Here is a 23,474-nt window from a genome sequence, read left to right on the forward strand (position 1 = left end):
TGGGAACATGATAACAAGGGATGAGAGCCACTGGAGAGACCATCTCCTCCTCCTCCTCCTCCTCTCCTGGCTGGAGTTTTTCCTCCTTTTCGTTGCCGCTGCAGTCAGGCTCAGTTCTTGGGCAGGCGATGGCTTGGCTCCCCAGCCCCGAAGCGGTCCCCTTCCCAGGGCTGAGGGACAGGCTCCCTTTCGCCCACCAAAGTCTTGGTCTCAAAAAATGACACTGCTGCCAGGAGGGGGGCCTCGGGGGCAAGTGGTGGTGGCAGGCTGTAAGCCCACGATCTGGGTCCAGGTTGGGCTGAAGTCTGTGCCCCTCCTGCTGCAGCCTCACCGAGAAGGCCCCTCCCCATCAGGCCGGGGCTCCGAGGGCCAGGAACAGCTGAGAAGTCCATTCGTGGATGGGGGCGGCTGGTCCGGAGGGGGCCCGGGGTCACTGCTGCTTGGAGCGAGGCCACAGCCGGCTGGCCAGGGAGCCCAGGAAGAGCTGCTGCTTCTTGTGCTGGGTCAGGTCGGAGAGGCGCTGCTGTTCCTCCTGGGAAGGGGCACAGACACCGGCACTGCCGTCAGCCCCCTTCTCAGCCCACCCGGGGGTCTCGGAAGCCATGGCAGCCCTCTCCCCACCCAGAGGGATTAAACCAGACGTGTCCAACCTTTAAGACCCGTGGACTTCAACTCCTAGAATTCCTAGCCGGCACCGTACAGGGAGCCCTTGACTGAGCACCATTTGTTAAGCGACCGTTCAAAGTTATGACGGCCCTGGAAAAAGTGGCTCATGACCGTTTTTCAGAGTTAGGACCGCTGCAGTATCCCCAGGGTCACGTGATCAAAATTCGGACGCTTGGCAACTGGCATGCGCTCGTGAGGGCTACCCGGTCTTGGGGTCATGTGATCCCCCTTTTGCGACCTTCTCAGCAGTCTTCCAACAAGCCAAGTTGGTGGGAAAGCCGGATTCACTTAATGACTGCATGATTCACTTAAGAGCTGCAGGGATTCAGTTAGCAGCAGTGGGAAAAAGGTCACAAGGTGAGAAGCAACTCACTTAGCAACCATCTTAGTTAGTGACAGAAAGTTTGGGCTGAACTGTAGTTTTAATGAAGGAGAATCTTTGTAGCTCAGAGCTGACATGAGGGGTCCTTGGTGGTCTCTAAGCTGGCTTGTTTTCTTGCAGACCATTTCATAGTTTGGGTAACGAAATGTGTGCAAGAAAATAAGCCACCAAGGACCCCATAGCCCTCCTCCCTTTCTCCTCCTCCCCACAAACCCCACTCTCCTCTAACACTGATGATGTTACCTAGTTGGGTAATGGAAACGTCTGCAAGAAAGCAAACTCGCTCAGAGACCACCAAGGACCCCTTGTGAATTGTGGCTGTAAGCAAAGGACATCCCGCGATTCCCCCCCTTCCCCCTCCTCACTCTCACCTGCTCCAGCTGGGACTGCCTGCGTTTGAAAGCCTCCAGTGGATCTTCTTCCAAGGAATAGTTCTCCAGCACGGAGCGAACATCTTCCACTCCGCTCATGGCGATGGCTGCAGGCGAGAAGAACCACAGATGACCAACCCAAGAGCCTGGCTTTCTTCCTCCAAGGCACAAGCCTCCTCCATTACCACCCTCTGCCATCCGTACCGGGATTCTGGGAAAAAGAGCTGGGAAGGGAGACGGCTCAGGGTGGGGGGTGAGGGTCACTTCTGGCTCGTCTGCTGGTTTCCTTGAAACCGAGGCCTCTGCTTGCTTTGCGAAAGGTTATCACAATATAAAATGTAAGTGGAAGTAAAGATAGGGAAATAGGGAGGGGGGAAAAGGGTGGTGGTGGTGTCCATTTCCAATTTTTTTCAGGGCAGTAAAATACAAAATAAAATAACTACCTCATATTTTTTTTATTTTCCAACCTGACAAATGCTAGACATTCCTATAACTACATCCAAAGTTTGTGTTTTGCCCCGGGCTCACTTTTGAGGAAGGCTGACAGATCAAAGAGGGTGCGGTCATCTGAGTTCCCGTCCCACTTCTTGAGGGCCAGGCCGTTGAAGGGCTGCAGGCGGAAGGCCTCCTTCTTGCAATCCACCACCACCACCTTGGCTGGGTCCCTGTTCAGGCAGGAGATGTCCTGGGGGAGCAAGGAGACCGGCAGGTGGGACCTCGGACCTTTTGACCATCTCTCCATCCATCCCTCTTTCCATCCATTCATCCATCTGACCATCCATCCATCTATCTGATGAATCAATCTTCATGTCTTCTCCGTCTGTCCACCATCCATCCATCCATTCCATCCATCTTCTCTCTATATGTATGTATGTATGTATCCATTCAATCAACAGGTTGTCTGTCTCTGTCTATCCACCATCTTTCAACCAACCAACCAACCTTGGTAACTTTAAGATGAGTGGACTTCAACTCCCAGAATTACCCAGCCAGCAAAACTGATCTCTCTCTCTCTCTCTCTCATCTATCTATAGCTCTACTTTTAAAACCGCCCACCTCCTGCACAGAGGGACTCTGGGTGCTGTACAGATAAAATATCAAAGCATAAACAGGGAATACACAACTGAAAGTGTAAAGGCAAGTTAAAGTGACTGGGAAAATTAAATAAAAGGCTGGGATGAGGGGGCTTTTAGGGTGCTAGCCAGCCCCGGGGCCCTCTGGGGCTCTTCCAGCGCTTTGGGGGGGGGAAGTCCAGCTGGCTGAGCAAACAAGGGGAGCTGCCCCCTCCTTCCTTTCCGTGTGGCCCAAGGGCATTCGAAGGGAATCCGTCCTTCCATGTTCCTGGCAGGGAAATTCCCACATCCTCCCACCATTTCTCCTCCTGCCTCGTTTCCAAGGAGGACAATTCGGGGAAATTCTATGCAGTATTTTTCATGTTGAGACTCCTGGCTGATGTGATTGAGGTTCTTTGGACCGGAGGCAGCCGCTAGGTTAAAATGACCTTTTAAAAAATCCTAGTATCACTCTCAGAGTCCGCTTGGTTGGGAGGAGCTTTAAAATAAATAATGAAAACTGCCTTTCAAAGCAGCAGTGTCGACTTTTTCATGTACAAAACACTCCAAAGTCCCATGCTCTTAGGAAATAAAAATAATAAACGACAGATTCCTCACAGTGATAAGTAATTGGAAGTTAGTCATTAAGTTGTTCAATCAACTAATTTTCTGTGGGGTTTTTTTTCCTTTTCGTTCGCTTTGGTTGCCTTGCTGGATTAGAGCAGACTTGGTTTTCCAAACAATTGCTCTGGCTTCCAAATCTATTTTCAGGACAAACACAAAGGAACTGGGAAGAAATCTGCTTCCCCCCGCCCCCCCCCCCTCCGCACAATGAAAAATGACTTCTTTCAAGCTATGTTTAATTGCCTGGCTGGCTTGTTCCTTTTATATTACTTATCATTTTATCAAAAGATAAAATGCAAAACAGAAAAATGAACAAACAAAACAAAAGCATGCATTTAACACTAACAACAACAAAAAAAGAAAGAAAAAAAAATAGTGTACAAAAAAAAAAAACCCCAGAAAAAAGTGATCAAATAAACTTAACATTTAATATGTAGGATATACCCTGGCTGGGAGAAGAGGAGAGGAGAGGAGAAGAGAGGAAAAAGGAAAAGAGAAGGGAAGGGAAGGAAAGGAAAAGAAGTAAGAAGCCCGGCTGGCTTATTTCAAGAATTCCCCCCCCCCCCCAGATCCTGGAGCATTTGGGCTCAAGTGAGTTTTCCGTCTTTTTCCATCTTTAATGCAACCGCCCAAGAGTGAGGCTGCTTCCCCCAAGAAGAGAAAACCTCCCCACTCTGCCCCACAATGCTCACTTGGGGAGGGGGGGGGGAAGAATCCAAACAATTAAGATAGGGAGAAGGCCCCCCACCAGCAGCAGATGGGAGGTGATGGGGAGGGGGGAGGCAGCACAGAAGACGGACAGAAGGCAGCTTTGCCTCCCCCCCTCCAGCTAAGCCATCCTCCTTCTATTGTGGACAGCCGGCCCAGGGGACTTGGCCAGTGGAGCACGTGGCCAAGGCAGCTGCTCGCTCAGACTGCGGCCTCATCCAGAGGGTCGTTGAGGGAAGAGGCATTCTGGGATGCCAAGAGTGGGCCCACGGCAGGGGAAGGAGGCCCCAAAGGGTAAAGGCCCGGAGTCCTCAGGGAGGTTTGGAGGCAACCGCTGTTGGTGGGACTCAGCGGAAGCAAATCCTCCAATTGTGCCTTTGGGAGACGGTCCAGCTGAGTTGGACCTAGTCAACCAGTTTGGTCTCGTGGTTAAGGTGCCAGGCTAGAAAGTGGGAGAAGGTGAGTTCTAGTCCTGCCTTAGGCATGAAAACTGGCTAAGTGACTTTGGGACAATCACCAGGAGATGGTGAGTTCTAGTCTTGCGTTATGCATGAAAGTCGGCTGGGTGATTTGAGCCAGGAGATGGTGAGTTCTTGTCCTGGTTTAGGCATGAAAGACAATTGGATGACTTAGGGCCAGTCCCTCTCTCTCAGCCCAATCCACCTCACAAGGTTATTATTGTGGCAAAATAGGCGTTATGACATTGTGTTGGATATGTTCGCTGTGGAATACAAATAAACAAATAAACAAATTCTCAAGGATGCTAATACACAATTACTTGTGTTCCTGTGTATTATTCAAACAGCAAGACAAAGCCATCTTGTGAGTCACTTAAGAATTGTGCTAAGGAAGCGTGAAAATGGGCAAAAACCAGTATAACACCTGTCTTGCTTAGCAATAGAAATTTTGGCCACACTGTGGTTGAGGACTGCTGTGCTGTGATACATCTGGAGAATTTACAGCACATCCAAAACCAGAATTACAATCCCAAAAGCAACCAAAAGGCAAAGAAACAGGAAGGGCAGTTGTGGTTTGGGGGTCACAACGAAGCTTTGCATATCGTTGTTTCCCAGGTACAATCTTTTTTTCAAGGTGCCCATTTGTTTTACAGGTATCCTTTGGCCTCCTCAGGTGTGGCTCTAAAGCCACTACAAAGGATCCCTGGGCCCCTCCCAACCAGGCTGCAGCCCTACCTTCACATGGTGGCCATCCATGTAGCGAGTGGCGTCTCGGAAGAGCCGATAGGAGATGAAGCCGTGGGGATCCACGCTGTCGATGAGGGGGAAAGCTGTCTGGGAGAGGGGAGAGAAGGCAGAAGGAAATGACCGGCCCAGAATAATTCTAAGGGGGCTTTAAAAGATGTCGAGGTGTCACAAGCAGCATCGGCTCCAATTGAAGGATGTTAAAAGTGATCTGACTCTCTGTGCGCTCTCAGGAAACCCCTTCGGAGGGTGCACAGCCAACTCTGTGCCTTCCTTCTTAGAAAGGATGGATCACAGTCGCTTAACAGTGAGACGGGCGGCATATAAGTTTAATAAATAAATAAGAATAGATTAAGTCAAGCGGAAGATATCAAGGGGGAGATACGGTGATCACACAGGTGACAATATTCACCCACATTGGCTGAAAAGTGGCAGCCCTGAGCAGAATATCTATGAACACTTAGAATAACTAAGATGTTTTTACAATTTCTCAGATATTTGTCAAGCTCAATTGTAGTCGTTAAGTTGAGGACTATCTGTAGGCTTAGAATATTTAAGATATTCTTAGAACATATAACATATTCCTAGATTATTCAGAATAAGATAAGTATGTACTTTTTCCTGAGGGGTGAACAGAGTCCTTAAGCAAGGAGCAGTTGTGACTTTTGACACTGTGCCTGCCCGTTTTAGGGCCGCAGCTCTGGTTTCAACCTAGCTGGATCCCCTGAGTTAACTAAGTGCCCAGAAGGCAGATACTGGCAGCCTTTTTCCTGAGCGGTTCCTGACCTTGGGGTGAAGACTGGGGTGCTGCTTTCTCCCCAAAGACAGGCCCACTCAATTAGCACAGCAATGGTTCAGCGCAGAGAGTGGGCCATTCACATTCAAATGAGCCATGGCACACGCTCCCTGGGAGAGACCCCACTGCCACCACTCAAGCGTGAGAAAGGAAGAGCGTGGAAGGGAAGAGAGGGCCAGGGCTAACCAGCTGTGCTAAGCTGCCCCTCCCTCTCCCCCTCTCTCCATGGCCCGACATGGTCTAAGGTTATCCCCTGCGGTCACTCTGCATCTGTGTGGCCAGCATGGGCATTGGACACAAAGTCCAGGCCGGCCTGCAACAAGCTGGATCGCCCTTCCATTCCTTTGCTGGAACATCCACGTCCAGTTCCCTCAGCCGGGCACAAATCTCAGCTCAGCAATGGCTGGAACAGCGTTTGCTAGTCCAGCAGCAGCTGAGACCATAAGGCAGTTTTAGCTAAAGCAGGGACCTCCAAAGTGGCCAACTTTAAGACTTTGGGACATCAACTCCCAGAACCCCCCAGGCAGCCAGGATTCTGGGAGTTAAAAGTCCCCAAGTCCTAAAGTTGCCCAGTTTGGAGGCTCCTGAGCTAAAAGAATCAATTCAGGGCTTAATTTAAAAATAAATGATGGAATTTATTTCAATAAAAGGGGACAGGTTCATTCTGCATACTCAAAGCCCTTTTAAAATGGGGGAGAAAAGAGGAGCCGAGCACTCTACCTCCCAAACCGCTTGGCCAGCTGGCAGGGCCCATCCCTGGAGCACTCACCATGCCCGTCTCCGAGGTGAAAATGACAATTTCGTAGAGAGGAGCCAACTGCTGGAAGAGGTTGTCGATGCCCGGCCTTTTTTTGAAGCGCCAGCCAGTCACTAACTGAGGACAGGACAGAGAGAGAGAGGGAGAGAGAGAGAGGGAGGGAGAGAGAGAGGGAGAGGGAGAGGAGAGAGACCTTGAGAGAACGCTAACAGCAGCTAGGCAGAAAGGACAATTATCAACTAACCCCCATCAGTCCTGGCAGATATTCTGGTGCTTTTCTTGCAGGTGTTTCATTATCAAACTAGGTAAAATTAGCCCACTTCCTCCTAACCCTGATGATGTTCCCTAGTTTGGTAATGAAACGTCTGCAAGAAAAGCACCAAGCTCAGAGAGCACCAAGGACCCCACACAACTCCAATTGTTGATAGGTGGGTCAGGGTGGCAACTAAGTGTCCATCCTGCCCCCTGGCTCTGAGGGGAACATGCTGCCCCCATCCCCAATTCCTGGAAAGGATACAGACCGACCATTCAGGGTGCAACAGGACATCGGTGAGTTCAATGACCAGGGTGTAAGGTGGCTGATAATACGGTTCCTTCAAGGGATCTGGCAGCAACTTAGGGCTGGTGGGCTCCATGATCATCTGGAAAAAGAAACTGAGGACATGAGGCCAAGATACAGAACGGGTTTGGGGGGGTGGAGAATGGGAAGGGGTGTGTGGTGGTGCTATGTTTTTATCCCTGGTTTGGATCAAGGGGGGAAAATTCACCTGGATTGATTGATTGATTGATTATATTTGTATAATATTGGGTAGGAGATTGGATAGGAGACCAGAAAGCTTTAAAGCCAACTAGGATATAAACTCATTTTGGTGCAGTTTTTCCATTTGGGAGAATTGTGAAAAGATTCTAAAAACAATGCTGTCTAATCTTGGCCATTTTAAGACCTGTGGACTTCAACTCCCAGAATCCCCCAGCTTGGAGTTGAATTCCACAAGTCTTAAAGCGGCTGAGTTTGGACACCCCTGTCCCAAAACAGATGAAACAGGACACTCACCTGACTATAATCTTTGAAATACTTGTACGACCTTCGCAGCTGTTGAATGATCACCACATCTGTAAGCCAAATGGAAGAAAGAACGCTGCAGAACCAGGGAGAGCATCTCGCTTTTGCCTGATGGAACCCGGGTCCCAGAGCCCTCTTATTCTGCAGATTAAACGCCTCCATAGAACTTGACATGCACCCAGTCTGACACGCCTTGCGCTTCTGGGTGCTGGCATGTACAACCGAAGCCGGTTCCAGTCCTGTGAACTGCAGTTCAAGGCCAGAAGAAATCTATTTTAATGCCCACAAAAACCGGCAGTACAATTTCTACTTTTCTGGGCAGGGAATGAGGGAGCTGCTGTATTTAAAGTTACTTCCAACCATCGAACTTTATGCTTGTGGAATAGTGGAATAAAACACAGGTGGTCCTGGACTTACAACTATTCTTTTAGTGGCCATTCCAAGTTATAAGGGTGCTGCTAAAAAAAAGTGACTTATGACCAGTTCTCGTATTTACGACTATTGCAGCATCCCTGTGGTCATGTGACCAAAATTCAGGGGCTTGGCAACTGATATGCATTAAACAACAGTTGTAGCATCCTGGAGTTGTGTGATCACCATTTGTGACCATCCCTGAGAAGCCAAGGCAAGGCGGGAAGCCGGATTCGTTTAATGACTGCTTGGTCCACTTAAACTGCAGCATTTCGCTTAACAACCGTGGGAAAAAGGTTGTAAAATCAGGACCGACATACTTAACACCGGCTTTGCTTAGCAAAGGAAATAACGCTCCCAATTATGGTCATAAGTCGAGGACTACCTGTGAGTCCCCAGAAGGACAAAAAGAAGAAGAAAGAAGTACATTTGGGTACGATTATAGTTCTTGAGCTGAACACGGACTCTTTATAATCCGGGCCTCTCCCCCCTCCCAACCATCTGATGTTGCTGGAACATATGTGGGGCTGCAGCACTGTCCCCCCCCCCTCACAAACATACAAGGGATTCTCCGAGGACCAGCTTGCTTAAGGAGAGGTCAGGCTGGGGAAGAAAGAGCGTGTGAGCAAGACCGCAGCCTCCCCACCAGCCCTGTTAACTATCCCTCTGAGATTACAGCTTTCCCATTTTAGCCGCCAGGGTTATTCAAACAGAAGCTCTAAGTTAATCAATCAAAGGCAGGCCTGTTGAATGGGGTGTAATTTGGGGCACATTGTTATGGTAATGGAAGCAGAGCAGCTGGGCTGGAGGGCGAGGAACTGGCGGGCGGGGCAAGGATTCCTGTCAACTGGAGGGTGCCATAGTGGAATCCCGGGAAGAGGAGGCACCCTGTTGCTCCCCCCACCCCAAATATTGCGCTGACAGGAACCAATCAGAACAGAACTGGAAGGGGCCTTGGAGGTCTTCTAGTCCAAGGCCTTGCTCAAGCAAGAGGCCCTCCACTGTTTCCAACAGGTGGCTGTCCAGTCTCTTCTTAAAAGCCTCCAGCATTGGAGCCCCCACAACTTCTGGAGGGAAGCTGTTCCACTGGTTAATTGTTCTCACGTTTTAGGAACTTTCTCCTTAGTTCCAGGTTGCTTCTCTCCTTGATTAGTTTCCATCCATTGTGTCTTGTCCTGCCTTCTGGTGCTTTGGAGAATAGGTTGACCCCCCTCTTCTTTGTGGCAGCCCCTCAAATCCTGGAACACTGTTATCATATCACGCTTCATCACTGGAGGTTTTTAAGAAAAGGCTGGACAGCCACCTGTCTGAAATGGTATAGGGGTTGGACTAGAAGACCTCCAAGGTCCCTTCCAGCTCTATTCTGACTAAATGGGACTTTTGCAGGAAAAGCTAAATCACTTCCCAGCTTGGGTAAGGAGGGATTCTTTCATTCCTCCCTGCAAGCCTCTGTCAATTAAACAATCCAGGAAGGTAAAGAGAGGAGAGAGGCTGACAAGAGCAGGGCCAGATACTGTTAAACAAAATGGGGTTCCCCACCATGTGTGCAGTTTTTTTCCACCAAGGAGGGATGAGTTAACTGAAAATCTGGAAGGAAGGAAATGGGGGGGGGGGAGGAGAAGGAGGAAATGTATGTGGGGGGGGGGGCAACAATGAGGCTATGCCTTTTAATCAGTCAGCACATATGCCTGGGTAAAAGGAGGGGGGGAAGGCCACCTTTTGCGCCTCCCCCATCCGCCCCAGGACTCCCCTCCCCACTCTTGTCCGAAGCGTTCCACCACAATCTGCTTTGGTTCCATCTGGCCCACATGGCGGCTCCTGCCTCCCACCTCCTCCAGACACCCACACCCCCGTTCTGTTCCCAAAGCTCAGAATGCAACACCTCTTCCTTAAGAATGAAGGCCAATGTTCAGCTCCCAGGATCGTTGCAGGATCCAAGCTGGGTCGGTCACTGGTTCTTGTCTTCTGAGCTTTCAGACTCGTGCAGGAGCCCATCATTAAAGAGAACTTCTCTCTGAAGTTCCCTGCGTCCTGATGACCAACCTAGATTGGACTCTTCCTTAAATTTTGCAGCAGGCACCATGTTTTGGGGAAACTGAAATTCCAACTGGGAATTTGGAATTATGAAACGAGCCATTCCCTTTATACTATTAATATAATTACAACGAGAAATAACGGATGGAAGCTTAACAGAGAGAGATGTGATCTAGAAGGAGAAACTTCCAGAGAGAGCGAGAACAATGAAACAGCCGAACGTCTTCCCTTCAGAAGCTGTGGGGCCTACATCGTTTACATGAATAGGCTGGGCCACCATTTGACTGGCATGGAACAAGGCTCCTGCCTTGAGCAGGGGGTTGGACTACAAGACCTCCGAGGTCCCTTCCAACTCTACAGTTCTATAATTCAACTTTGATACTGCTCAGCTCTAACCAACTCTGAAGTCAACCGATGAGATTTGTGAGCTTGGCGATCCTCAACCTTGGGGCCTCTTAGATGGCTGGACTCCAGCTGCCAGAATTCTTATCTAGGGGGGCACCAGACTGGACTATCTTATAAAGCAGGGCTCTCCCAAGTTGGCAACTTTAAGACTCCTGTGACTGGCTGAGGGATTCTGGGAGGTGAAGTCCACAAGTCTTAAAGTTGCCAAGTTGGGAGAGCCCTGCTTTAAAGCAAAGCAAAGAAGAATGTTTGGGGCTCAGAACAACCCCACACGTGGGGCTGATCAGGCAACCTCAGAAGCAACCCAAAGACTCCAAACCGGCTTCCCCAGCTGCCTCTCTCATCAAAGAGACACGCTTTAGCCCCCCTGCCCCCCTCCAAGGTCTTCCTTCTTCCCCATTATCTGAGCACCAGGGACGTTGGCCTCCAGCTCTGTGCAAGGGCAGGCAAGGAGGGAGGAGGAGGGGGAGACCCGGCCTAGATGGTCTGAGGAAGGGAGCACTGGGAGGTTGGCTTCCTGTCCTGCAAAGTTCTTCCCCACTGCCTACTTTTGAAAACAGGCCCGCTGGGTTGGGGAGCAGAAACCCCCTCGCTGGGCAGCCGATGGCAAAGGGAAAACGATTCCGGTTATTCGCTTTTTGAAAAGGTGATTAAGAGCTGAGGGCACCAGGTCACAGCTGCAGCGACCCAGCTTCTGGTTCAAAGAGCTTAATCCCTTCACAGAGTAGTTTCTAGTGCAATTCAGCCGAGGCCGGACCCAACCTAGGGGCTTAGATAGTGAAACGTACTGATTAGCTGAAAATAATTTCTCTTTTTGCTCTCAAGAAAGGCAGCCAGGATACTAAATTCCACAACTGCAAATAACATGCGGTAAACATTCCAGTTGTGTTTTCCTTGGAAAAGAGTGGCAACTCCAGATTTACTTCTGCAATCCCTTCGCTCCCATTCTTGACCCTCAAATCAGCCTGTTGATAGGAGCCCGTCAAGGAAATTTTCAAAACCCCGGTCTTGTCTACTTACCGTCATCAAATTCATCAGGAATCTGGAAAAAAAGAGAGAGAGAGAGAGAGAGAGAAAACAATACATCTGTGGAGATTCTCAGTCATCCAGGTCATAGTTGTCCCCAAAGGTTCTTTTGAGAGAAAACGGTGTGTTTATTTTGATTCCAAGGGTTCACTGCATATCCCAAAACGGGGGCTAGGAGGGGGGAACAACCTGTTTATTTGTATCCCACCTTTATTTTTACAAATAATTCAAGGAGGTGAACATAACAAATTCTCCTTCCTTCTCCTCTTTTCTCCACTATAACAACTCTTGGAAGCGGGCTGGGCTGAGAGAGGGGAACTGGCCAGGTTACCCAACTGGTTTTCATGACTAAGGTAAGACCTGGTGACTAGCCCAAAGGCACCTAGCCGGCTTCCATAGCTCAGGCAGGACTAGAAGTCACCGTCTCCTGATAATTGGCCCAAAGTCATCCAGCTGGCTTTCATGCCTAAGGTGGGGCTAGAACTCACAGCCTCCAAATGACTGGCCCAAAGTCACCCAGCCAGCCTTTGTGCCTCAAGTGGGACTAGAACTTTCGCCGTAAACTGAAAACGCATTTATTTATTCAAGCGGGACTGGCATAATATTTTTAATATTTTTAATATTTTAAATTTTAACTGGGGTTTTATCATTATATGGTTTATAATTTTAAATTTTAAACTTTTAAATGTGGCCATTTTTTCTAATATGTTCGGTTTTAAATTGTCGTTTTAATTGTACATTTTTGTGTTTTTTATCTTTGGCTGTACAGCGCCCTGAGTCCTTCGGGAGAAGGGCGGTATAAAAATTTAATAAATAATAAAAAATAATAAATAACTCTCCATCTCCTAGTGATTGGTCCAAAGTCACCCAGCTGGCTTTCATGCCTAAGGCTGGACTAAAACTCCCTGCCTCCTACTTTCTAGCCTGGTGCCTTCACCACTAAACCAAACTGGCTCTGCAGCTGCCTTCTCCAACCAATGTGGCACCTCCAGATGTGCTCACCACCCCATAAGGCAACTCAGTTGGGAAAGACTGGCTTAGGGTTGAGCGAGGCAGGCCGGGAGCTGCTACGATTGATTCATTTTCTTTCTTTCTTTCGTGTTTACAAAACGTTCCTGGGGGCAGCATCGGGCTGTGACTCTGAGGTCAGACTGGTCAGGCAAAGAAGGTCAGCGGAAGACCGACCAGGTCAAAACAGATGGCAGGAAGGAAGATGGGCGGTGGAAGGACATGGTTAATTTGGGGATAATTTTCCTCCCATGCCCAGTGCCATTCCAGAAGCAGGAACTTTTAATTCAAAGGAAAGAAAAAGAAAAGAAAAGAAACTCAGGATATGATGGAGACTCAGACACGGAGTGGGTAGAGGAAAACAATGCCTTGGTGGAACACAGGAATTCACAACAAGAGAGATGATCTTTTGTTTGTTTGTTCTCCAGGACTCTTTGGAAACAGATGAATGAATGTGTGAATGCATAAAGAGAGGGAATAAAACTTTAAGGCAGAGGCATCCAAACTTGGCCACTTTTAAGATTTGTGGACTTCAACTCCCAGAATCCCCCAGCCAGCGTAGCTTCTGGGAGTTGAAATCCACAGAATCCTTGCTCCAGTGCTCCTGCAGTTACTGTACAGGTAGTCCTCAACTTACAACAGTTCATTTAATGATAGTTCAAAGTCACAACGGCACTGAAAAAAGTGACTCATGACTGTTTTTCACACTTATGACTGTCGCAGCATCCCTGTGGTCATGAGATCAAAATCTGAGTGCTTGGCAACTGACTCATATTTATGACGGTTGCAATGTCTCAGGGGTCATGTGATCCACTTTTGCCACCTTCTGACCAGCAGAATCAATGGAGAAGCCAGGTTCACTTAACAACTCTGGCAAGAAAGGGTGTAAAAAGGGGCAAAATTTACTTGACTGATGTTTCACTGGCCATAAACTGAGGACTACCTGAACTGAATGCTCTGGGGGGAAAAAAAGTTTGTCCAGGTGAGTTCGGATGTCAGGCAGGTGACAGGGTGCTCCTGAGCAGCCCCTCTGAAGAGCAAGGTGAGGGGCAACTGTGAGCGTTGTAGCTCGGAGCCTTGAAGGGCTTCACAATCTGCCAAAGGGACAACAAGGATTTCGCTGAGTAGAATCCTTCACTGAACACCCTCACAAGAGGCCCTGGGGAAGGAACAAGGACACGTCCAGTCAGAGCAAGAGACCTTAGCCATCTTCTCTGAGAAGCAAGCGACCCCTTTTGCGACGTAAAAAAAAACAAACCTTGGGTGTTTGGCCAAGCCATGAATTTTGGTGCACCAGCCAAATGGCCTTCACACCTCCAGACTGGATGGTTGTAGTAAATAAAGGGGTAGGGAGCAGCTCTTTCCCCAGCCAGCAAGTGGAGATCATGCAGGCCCCTCGGCCCCAGACCCTCCAGAATCAAAGCAGCTTTGACAGGGTAATGCTCGTTCTAGGTGCCTCCTTCAACTTCATTAGCCTTGAGACGAAGCCTAATGGAAACTACTCAAGGAGAGAAGCCACCTGGAAGGAAAGAGGAATTTCCTGATAGGATAATTCACCAGTGGAACAGCCTGCCACCAGAAATCATGGGCACTCCATCGCTGGAGGTTTTTAAGAAGAAACCAGACAAATGGTACAGGTTCTCCTGCTTGAGACTGCTGGACTAGAAGACCTCCAAGGTCCCTTCCAGCTCTATTCTATTCAATATCACTTCTTTTTCCTAGCCTGCCTTAAACTGAAGGCTGATTTTGTTCAGATTAAAACTTAAGGCTAAGAATAAGAGCCGCTCAAGAATTCCAGTCTCAAATCCCCAAAGGTTCAAAAGCTGCCGAAACAGAGGTAGTTTGGATTTTTTACCACCAGAGCCTAATGGTTAATGGCACCTATATGGCCAGCAACCAAATCCCAGTCATCAAAAATATACAACTAAAAATGGCAAAATGAAAGCAAGCAAACAACAGCCACCGTAATAAAGGGATGACGTCATTCCATTCTTCCCGGGCCGTCCCAAACAATTCAAGTTTCAAAAGGCTTACGGAAAGCCAGGAGCAGGGAGCCAATCTTGTTGTTGCAAGGTGGGACGTGGGTGCGATCCCACTATAGGGGACCCCTTCTGAGGATCAGCACCTGCAAAACTCAGCCCCACCAAAACTGGGGGACCAAAAGCAGGGCTCACCAATCTTGGCAAGTTTAAGACTTATGGACTTCAACTCCCAGAATTTCCCAGCCGGCAACTTTAAGACTTGTGAACTTCAACTCATAGCTGTGCTGTGCTGGCTGGGGAATTCTGGGAGTTGAAGTCCACAAATCTTAAAGTTGCCAAGCTTGGAGACCCCTGCCCAAGAGGAATGAACAAGTGGGGGAACAGGAAGAAGAGGCACAAGATTTTTTTTAAAAAAATGGGCAGCTCTTTTTATAACAGGCCTGGATCCCCCATTTTTTTTAACTGATTTCAAACACTGCAAAGGTTTTTCACGTTCTCGCCCTACCCTTAACAACTTTAGTATTTTACAACTGAGCGTGGCACGATTTGATTCTGATTCAAAGGAGGCGAGAACCAAAAGGGAAAAAAGAGAACGGAGGGGTGGCCGGTTTGTTAAGCAGCACTGCGCAAGTACAAATTCAATCTGCCCGCAGCCAACTCGGAGGGTGCTGCCTTTCAGCTTTGCAAAGTCTGTCTTCTTTGGGTCAAAATGATCCCGCTCTAATATTCTGAAATAAGGCTGAACCAGCTCTCCCCCCCCCCCCGCCCCAGAGGAGACTCGCTGGCCAATGCAGCCTTTCAACTCTGCCTGTTTTTGAAAGCACCAGCTGTTTGAGCCCCAAAGAATCACCCAGACAAAGTGACAATAGGTCTTAATAGATCTTAAAACAACAATGGTCCCCCCCCCACACCCCATCTGATCGTGCATGAGTGCGTGAATACAGAGCCATCCTACCAGGACAGCAAGAAGTTGATTCTTTTCAGCTACAGGTGCAGAAGGAAAGCAGCTGTTGGCTTAAACTGCAAAACCCTTTCAAGAAATTCCCGATGGGTTCGAAAACTCCTCTGCTCCAACCCCGACAGGGCCAGGATCAGTCCTGTGGCGGATACTTTTTACAAAAAGACAGGGCAATGGCTTTAATCATCTCGGGTTCTACCTTTCCAAATGCTCCTGGACCGAAGGCCGCGTGAAACCAAGCTAATCCCTGGCTGAGGGACACACGCCAGCTCATGAGCCATTGTTCTGTTTTACTTCTTTGGCCGTAAAATTTGGGATTATGTAAAGCGAGGCGGAAGGAAGAGGCCAAGCCAGAGAGACTGTAAAACGCTCCAGTAAGAACCCGAGGCCTGATCTGCTTTGTTCCAGGCAACGGAGCGTCAACTTGACAGGGCAGGAAACTGAGGCTGACAATGGAGAACAGGCAGTGTCCTACCACACAATGGCAGCTGCCTGGGGGTCTCTTCCCCTCCCACCCTCCTTAACCAAATCCAGCCACCACTGCCAGATTTACCCAACTGACCATGTCAATTGTTGGATTCATCTGCAAACTTGTTAACCGGAGGAAATGTCGAGTGGCTAAAGAGATGCCATCTCAAGGAAAACCGGGGCACTCGATTGGGTGAGAATTTAAGATTCCTGATTTCTCTGCTGGTCTCAAGCCAGAAAGTCTCCCCAAAGAACCATGCAGGGATTCCTCGACTTACAACCATTTGTTTAGGGGGCACTGAAAAAAGGGACTTGGGACCGTTTTTCACACTTATGACCGTGGCAGCTTCCCCGTGGCCATGTGTCTGGAATGCAGGATCAGTGCACGGAGCCTGGACCACGGCCAGCAAAGGATTCCATGCAGCCGAGAAGCATTTCAACTGCAAATAGGGGGCCCTGGAAGCAACGGCACCGTCTGTGCCCACTGCCCTCCTAAGGACCACACAGGACCCAACCGGATAAAATGGTTTCCCAGGGATACGTGGATTGGGAAGCCCAGAGGGGCCTGGCTGAATTCAGGAGGGAGGCAGCCGGGTGTAAGGTGAATATCCCTGGCAAATCTGCTTTAATTTCGAGGGAACGTAATCCTCTGCTTTCTACCAACATTTCAGTCAGAATTTTGAAGCTCAACGGCACCACCTTGAGAGGAAGGGCTGGGACATCTACACGTCTTAGACACTGCAGTCCTCCCTCCAGAGGACCATATCTGGTAAACGAAACAGACTCTTGAACACAAGAGTTTCTAAGAGGGCGAAAAAAGGATTTCATGGTGATGGTTGCTAAGTCGTGTTCAACTCTTTGCAAACCATGGACCGCAGACCTCCCTGACCTCCACTGCCTCCCAGAGTTTGCCCAAATCCACGTTCTAACCGTCTCCTCCTCTGCCGTCCCCTTCTCATTTTGCCTTCCATCTTTCCCAATATCAAGGTCTTTTTCAAGGAGTCCTCTTTTCTGACTTGGTGGCCAAAGTATTTGAGCTTCAGCTTCAGGATCTATCCTTCCAAAGGACAGCCAGGGTTGGTTTCCTTTTGGATTGACTGATTGGATCTCTTGAAGACCAGGGGACCTTCAAGAGTCTTCTCCAACAACCAGGGGGGACATGAGGTTCCAAAATGCCATCCCCAACTAAAAGAAAGAGCCAGCAACACATCGCTGAGGTCCCTATGCAAAACAGAATCAGAATCAGAATTGAGCTGGAAGGGACCATGGAGGTCTTCTAGTCCAGTCCCCTGATCAAGCAGGAGATCCTATACCATTTCAGACAGGTGGCTCTCCAGTCTCTTCTTAAAGACCTCCAGGGATGAAGCACCTACAACTTCTGGTGGCAAGCCATTCCACTGGTTAATTGTCCCAATTGTTAGGAAGTTTCTCCTTAATTCTAGGTTGCTTCTCTCCTTGAGAACACTATCAAGGAGGCAATGAGGGTACCAAGAAGCAGAAGGTTCTTCAGGATTTTCCCAACTGTTACTTCTTTCCCAGGGTGGCTCACTTACACTGCCCTGAGCAAAGCTTTTCAGAAGTTGCCAACATTTTGTTTCCAAGACCGAGGCTGGAAGATCAATGCAAATGGGAAGAGTGAGAAAGGAAATTTGTAATAAAAAAAGATCAAGAAGCCTCTTTGAGTGGATCCACACTTCTCAGGACATGGAAGCCGAAGAAAAGTGTGGGAAAGAAAGAAAGATCAAAGCCTGAGCCTCTTTTACAGCCACTTAGGCCGAGATGGGCCTAGACGGAAAGGGTCCCCCTGCGCCCAGGCGATGCCATGCGACTTGCAGAAAGTCGTGAAGTGTGCCAGCCGGGTCTTCAGACCAGGCACATTTGCCATCACGCCTCACTGTGGTCATTCACATGAATGCGACAGGCAGCCTACGAAAGGGTCATTAGCAAAACCAAAGGGGTCTTATTATGGCCCCAGAGCAGGATGGAAAGGGGCAGGGAGCTACTTCAAAGCAAGGCCATTTGTAAGAATGCTAGACATCCTGTCTTTTGGGTTCCCCCCAAAAGAGGGGCTCAGGTTTGAGACAAATTTATACACATCCAGCCAATGGAATCTACCAATGGAATAGAATATTTTACATCCTCTTCTATAAGAGAAAAGTTTATGTAAGTTCTTTATTTACTTTAGCCAACACTGTAGGGTAATTATCTCTCATAGTAATAAGATAATTCTAGGGGAATTGAGCTCTTACCATACATCTACTAATTATCCAAAATATAATGGTGACATAGGTTATGACACAGGTCTCCCTTCCTAAAACCTGATTTTTAAAGGCGGGGGTGGGGGGGGGAAGTCCACTTAAAGGCCAAACATTTGTGACTATTCATTGATAATGGGATGGGACACCACAACATGAGGGTAGTTAAGGCACCAGGCTAGAAAGCGAGAGAAAGTAAGATCAAGTCCTGTGCCTTAGTTATGAAAGCTGGTTGGGCGACTTTGTGCCAATCACCAGGTGATGGTGAGTTCAAGTCCCGCCTCAGCCATGGAAGCTGGCTGGGTGACTCCAGGCCAGTCCCTCACTCTCAGCCCGACCCACTTCACAAGATTGGTGGGGAAAACATTTTTTGTCAGAATAATAAGTATATCAAACGAACTTCCCTTTGCCTGCATTCAAGGGGAAAAAGCTAAGCCAGGGGCTCTGTGCTCCAACCTGCTTCCTCGCAACAGAGACTTCTCAGACAGTTGCCAATTGTGCCGGAATTGTGCTTGTTAGTGCAAACAACCCAAAGCAGATGGCATGTGCCGGCCATAAGCTGACCCAAAGCCCATAACGGTGAGAAGAAACCAAGGCCCAGGAGTAGCATGAAAGGAACGTGTTCGGGTTTGGATGACTGATGGGGGCTGGGGGTGAAGAGGAGGGTCATTCGCCCAGGGTGATTTAAGAAGCCCTCTCTTCCTCTGGGATAGTGCAGTATGATGTCCTCACTTCACACGATAATTCAGGTTGTTGTTTACAACAAGGTGAAGAACTGCAGCTTCTAACTTCAAAGAGAAAGGCAATCAGGAAATCGGGGCCTTAAAAGAGGTGTTGGGGATAGTGGTGGGTGTATTTTAAGTCTGCCGTTCAAAATGCCTCAGGGATGTGTAAGGCCACTAGCAATTCACGCCTTGTTTCCTCAAGGGCACTTGGGACTTGTGCTACAGATCAAAAGAATCCTTCCTCATCCACGTGGCTTGCAATTCACATGAAGGGAGAGCATCTCTTTAGGAATCAACAATTAAAAAATGACTCCTGTAAGATAAGTGTGCCGGCTGCAGAATCCAGATGCTGTCACCCCAAACAAATTTAGAAAGCGCCAACTTAGGGAAATAAATAGGGAAGGCAGATCACAAAATTAAAATGCAGAAACACTGTACAACTGCAGAAGCTGCCTGCATTTCCCTGATCAACAATAAATACCTTTTATAACTAAAACAATGCATACAGATTTAGGCTGCAATATTTTGTATGTAATTGTTGCTGAGGGGGTAGGGAGGACTTTTATGCACACATGCTGAATCTATTGTGGTATTTTTGTGTGTGTGTGTGTGTGTTTCAATAATGTTGATAAGAAACTAGACTGGATCAGGTGAAAGATGGAAAGGATAATGAACACAAAAAACCCCCACAGAGTCACTACTGATCTAAGATTTTGTTAGATTAAAAAAAATATTGAATAATGCAGAATATACAAGCATACTACAGCCCTCTTTCCATCTATAGTGCTGAACAAAAGGCTAAGGATATTGTTTCCCTGAAATTCACCAATGAAAGTACAAACCCTACATCTGGACAAAATGTTGGAAGCCTGAAAGAAACTTTCTCAAGCAAATACAGCCTCATTAGCAAATGTGTAGCACTCCCCTGATGAGCAGCCCCTTCCCTCTTAGTCCCCCCCCTACAACAGGTACATCAAGCGCCCATCAGCCAGGACTCCTTTCACACATTCCTGGCAACATGTGCCTGCTGTAATCAGGACCACAAAACATCTGTGGGAACTTGGCTTCAGACTTTTCCCCATGGCCTGTCCTAGGCTGAGGGCTGAGTCATCGTGTCACAGGAAATCGCCACCCAAATATTGTCTCGGTGACACAAAAGGGATTTGGGAATCTGGCCTGGATTACATTCTGTACTCTGTGAAAGAGAAGCGTTTTCCCCTGTTCCAAGTTTGACTGGCTATTCTGCAAGTTGCACATATTTTGTTCAGAATCAGGATGAGGAGGAACAGAGCATCCCTAGAGAGATTTTGTAAAAGGAGGCATGAGTATTTGCTAGTGGGGAGAATAAAAACAACAAAAACGAGGAACAAATCATAACACACTGTTCAGGAAAGTATAAGAGTAGCAGTTTGGTCTGGTAGTTAAGGCACATGGTGATCACGTGAAACCCTCCCCCCCCATGGTATAACCCTTGTAAATACACGCTGGTTGACAAGTGCTTCAAATAGTTATTCCTGCTTGTCACCGTCAGTCACGTTTTTCAGTGCCATTGTAACTTTGTATGGTTGCTAAACAAATGGTTTTAAGTCAACAACTACCTGTAACAAAACTGGAACATTGCAAACCTGCCACTAAGAGAGTCACGGCTCACACAACCTCCTTTTTTTTTTTTTTTTTTTGCAACTGCGAAGTCCTGCTAGAACTGCTGAGGGGGAAGATTTGAGGCTGGGAGTGTGAGTTGGTTATTTTTGGAGCTCAGCAATTTCTGCCACCTCACTGCACAAGGCCAGAGCTAGAATGCTGGATGTCAACATGGAATAAGTAGGCTCAAGTCTAATCAAGGTCTCTTGGTGATCTTGAAAAACTTCCATTCTCAGTCTAAGTGGCCTTTCAGGGCTGCTGCCATCTAAAGGACCAACCACCACAATGAAAAACAGATGACTGCTATTTTGGAAGCTTGCATGCAAAGTAGTTTTTCTCTAGAGCAGGGGTGTCCAACCTTGGCAACTTTAAGTTCTGTGGACTTCAACTTCCAGAATTCCCCAGCCAACGCATGCTGGGAATTCTGGGAGTTGGGGTCCACAAGTCTTAAAGTTGCCAAGGTCTTCTCTACAGGGACATATAATCCTTGTGATGCTGGCTTTCATCATATTACATCACTTGCTTTTCCTAATCAGTTTTTACTGACACTAAATTTATTTGGAGCTCAAATTAATCGTTTCTCTGCTTCTGATAAAACAGGCTACAACGTCTGACTTTAGACTGCCCAGCATCTTTTGAACACTGAACGACCCCTAGTGGCAGCCACCTAGTTAACAAGAAAACTTCTTTTAGATCAGGGGTCTCCAAACCTCTGGGAGTTCAAGTCCACAAGTCTTAAAGTTCCCAAGTTTGGTGACCCCTGTTTTAAATAATAAAGCATCCTACCTTCGCACCATTTTCATCCACTGAATTACGACCTGCCGGAAAAAGAGAGAGGGTGACCGAGTGAGTGAAAAAATGAGAAATATTTATCAACAATGAGGAATAGGGAGCCCTTTAATAGCCTGGGGAGACGTGCATATGAATCTTGAGGACCTCATCTCATCACACTTCCCAACAGTAACGGAACAAGATTTAGGCTAGAGAAATAAAACAACACACAATTCTTCCCATCAATCAATCTTCCGGGCTGACCAAAGAATCACTAATGCCAACAAAGAGGACCCAACCCAGTATCTTAAAAGACCTGAAACAACTACCTTGGCAATAAACTATTCAACTCTTCACCTTCAGAGCACTGTCATGTATATTTTCATTTCAAACAGAAACAGAACAGAAACCTCCATCAACACAAACACTGTAACAGGAAGATATTATGCAGAGGCCTGGTACAACTGCAACAATTCAGATTGTGGTACTGATCATAAACCAGAGAAGAGAGCTTCGATATGATGCATTGACTGGTGCTGATTTTATCTTGGGCGTACCATGAAATCACAGACTGAAAGCAGACTTACCAAAGATGTAGATAATTGCTACGCCGTTGCCAGCTCCGAGAAGGCCTACTATCTGCAGCAGTCTCTTAGTATAGGCAGGGTTCTGCTTTTTTGTCTTCTCTTGTTGTTCATTGGAGCCTTTCCCATCTTCTTCTCCCGTTGACTGGAGGGAGAGAGAGAGAAAATGCTGAATGGAGGTAGGGCACAACCATATATTGGTAGTTCTCCATTTATGATCACAGTTGAGCCCAACGTTTTAGGTGGTGAGACAGTTGTGATTTTTGGCTCATTTTACAACCTTTCCTGTCAACATTAAGCGAATCCCTGCAGCTATTTAGTAACACAGTTGATAAGTGAATCCGGCTTCCCCATTGACTTTGCTTATCAGTTACAAAAGGGGGATCCTGTGATCTCATGATCACTGCAACCATCATAAATATGAGGCAGTTGCCAAATGTCCGAATTTTGATCACGTGATCACCGTTTTTCACATGGCCATACCGCAACTGTCGTAAGCGTGAAAAACGGTCATGTCATTTTTTCCCTAGTGGAGTTCTAAAGTGAATCTGGCTTCCCCGTTGACTCTGCTGGTCAAGGTCGGCAAAGGTGGCTTCTTTGTCACCTGGGAGACTGCGACCGTCGTAAATATGTTGCTCAGTGGCTGAATTTTGGTCACGTGACCCTGAGGATGCTGCAACGGTGGTAAGTGGGAAAAAGTCACTTTTTTTCGTGCCGCTGTAGCTTTGAACAGTCACTAAAGGAATGGTTGTAAGTCGCGGACTACCTGTATTTTTGAATGGTGGGATGCCAACTCTGATGCTCACTGAAGCCCCGTCTCTGAGCTCCCCGTAAGGCTGGTGGGCGTCTGGGCTGCCACTTCTGGCTTGTTCTAACCTACTGCTAACCCTCCGAGCTTCCAGCAGACGAGGCCCGGGACCCAAACCCGGCGTCCCCGGCACCTGACTCCCGCGGAGGCCCCCGTGATAGCCGTCCAACCGCCACGGGAGGGTCGCTGTGGCCCCCGACGGCCTGGCCTAACTGGCCCTCACCTTCTTCTGCTGCTGCTGGGCCACCTCCCTCAGGACGGCTCCGGTCAGCCCCGGCCCCGCCGCCTTCGCCTGAGGAGGGACCCCCGGCGGAGCCCCCGAGCTCCACGTCCGACCCGGAAGCGCCCAGGCGCCGCCCCGCTTCCACCGCCGGCAGCCGGCGCCGCCTGCGCCACCTCCGCCGCCCAGCAGCGCCCGCAGCCCCCCCGTCAGCGCCGCCTCAGACAGGACACGAGCGGCTGCCACCACCGCGGCCATCTTTACTCGGTGGCGCCTCTCGCGCCTGCGCCGGCGCTTGCCCAATTAGGAGCGAGAAGGCGGGGGTGTCCGGCGCGCGGCGCGACTGGGGAAAACGGAGGCGGCCAATCAGAGAGCGAAAAGAACAGATATCTCCTCCCCCTCCTCCTCCCCCCCCCACTACTTCAATTTTCCTGAGCCGGACTGCCCGCCCCTACGAGCACTTCATCCGATAACAAAAGCGGGATTTGTCGTAGTATCCAATCTAGCAGCCAGATCTACATCACCCAGGTTTCTCCGACCAATCGTGATTCAAGGGG

The 23,474-nt window shown here is 48.5% G+C and overlaps 1 protein-coding gene across 2 annotated transcripts; it reads right to left on the bottom strand.

Moving 5' to 3' along the window:
- Positions 1–287: 287 nt before the first annotated feature.
- TIMM50 (translocase of inner mitochondrial membrane 50) lies at positions 288–23,200 on the bottom strand. Of its 2 annotated transcripts, XM_058196025.1 has the most exons (11): positions 22,921–23,200; positions 21,893–22,034; positions 21,321–21,352; positions 11,492–11,513; positions 7,613–7,671; positions 7,080–7,199; positions 6,571–6,675; positions 4,997–5,095; positions 1,948–2,104; positions 1,420–1,526; positions 288–532 (listed from the first exon to the last, which is right to left on the bottom strand). In XM_058196025.1, exons 1-11 carry the CDS (start codon positions 23,173–23,175, stop codon positions 431–433), a joined length of 1,200 nt encoding a protein of 399 aa, XP_058052008.1. In that variant the 5' UTR covers positions 23,176–23,200; the 3' UTR covers positions 288–430. The 2 variants fall into 2 exon arrangements, with proteins under 2 accessions (XP_058052008.1, XP_058052009.1); XM_058196026.1 differs by lacking the exons at positions 4,997–5,095; positions 6,571–6,675.
- Between the last annotated feature and the right edge of the window lie 274 nt (positions 23,201–23,474).

The sequence above is a fragment of the Ahaetulla prasina genome, chromosome 10 (assembly GCF_028640845.1).
Source record: "Ahaetulla prasina isolate Xishuangbanna chromosome 10, ASM2864084v1, whole genome shotgun sequence".
Taxonomy (NCBI): Eukaryota; Metazoa; Chordata; class Lepidosauria; order Squamata; family Colubridae; genus Ahaetulla; species Ahaetulla prasina.

Coding starts and splice junctions, on each gene's coding strand:
- TIMM50 (XM_058196025.1), bottom strand. CDS start 23,175: ATGGCCGCGGTGGTGGCAGCCGCTCGTGTCCTGTCTGAGGCGGCGCTG. Junction 11,514..21,320: donor TGGATGAAAATGGTGCGAAG/GTAGGATGCTTT, acceptor CTTTTTTTCCAG/ATTCCTGATGAATTTGATGA. Junction 533..1,419: donor GGCAGTCCCAGCTGGAGCAG/GTGAGAGTGAGG, acceptor GCCCCTTCCCAG/GAGGAACAGCAGCGCCTCTC.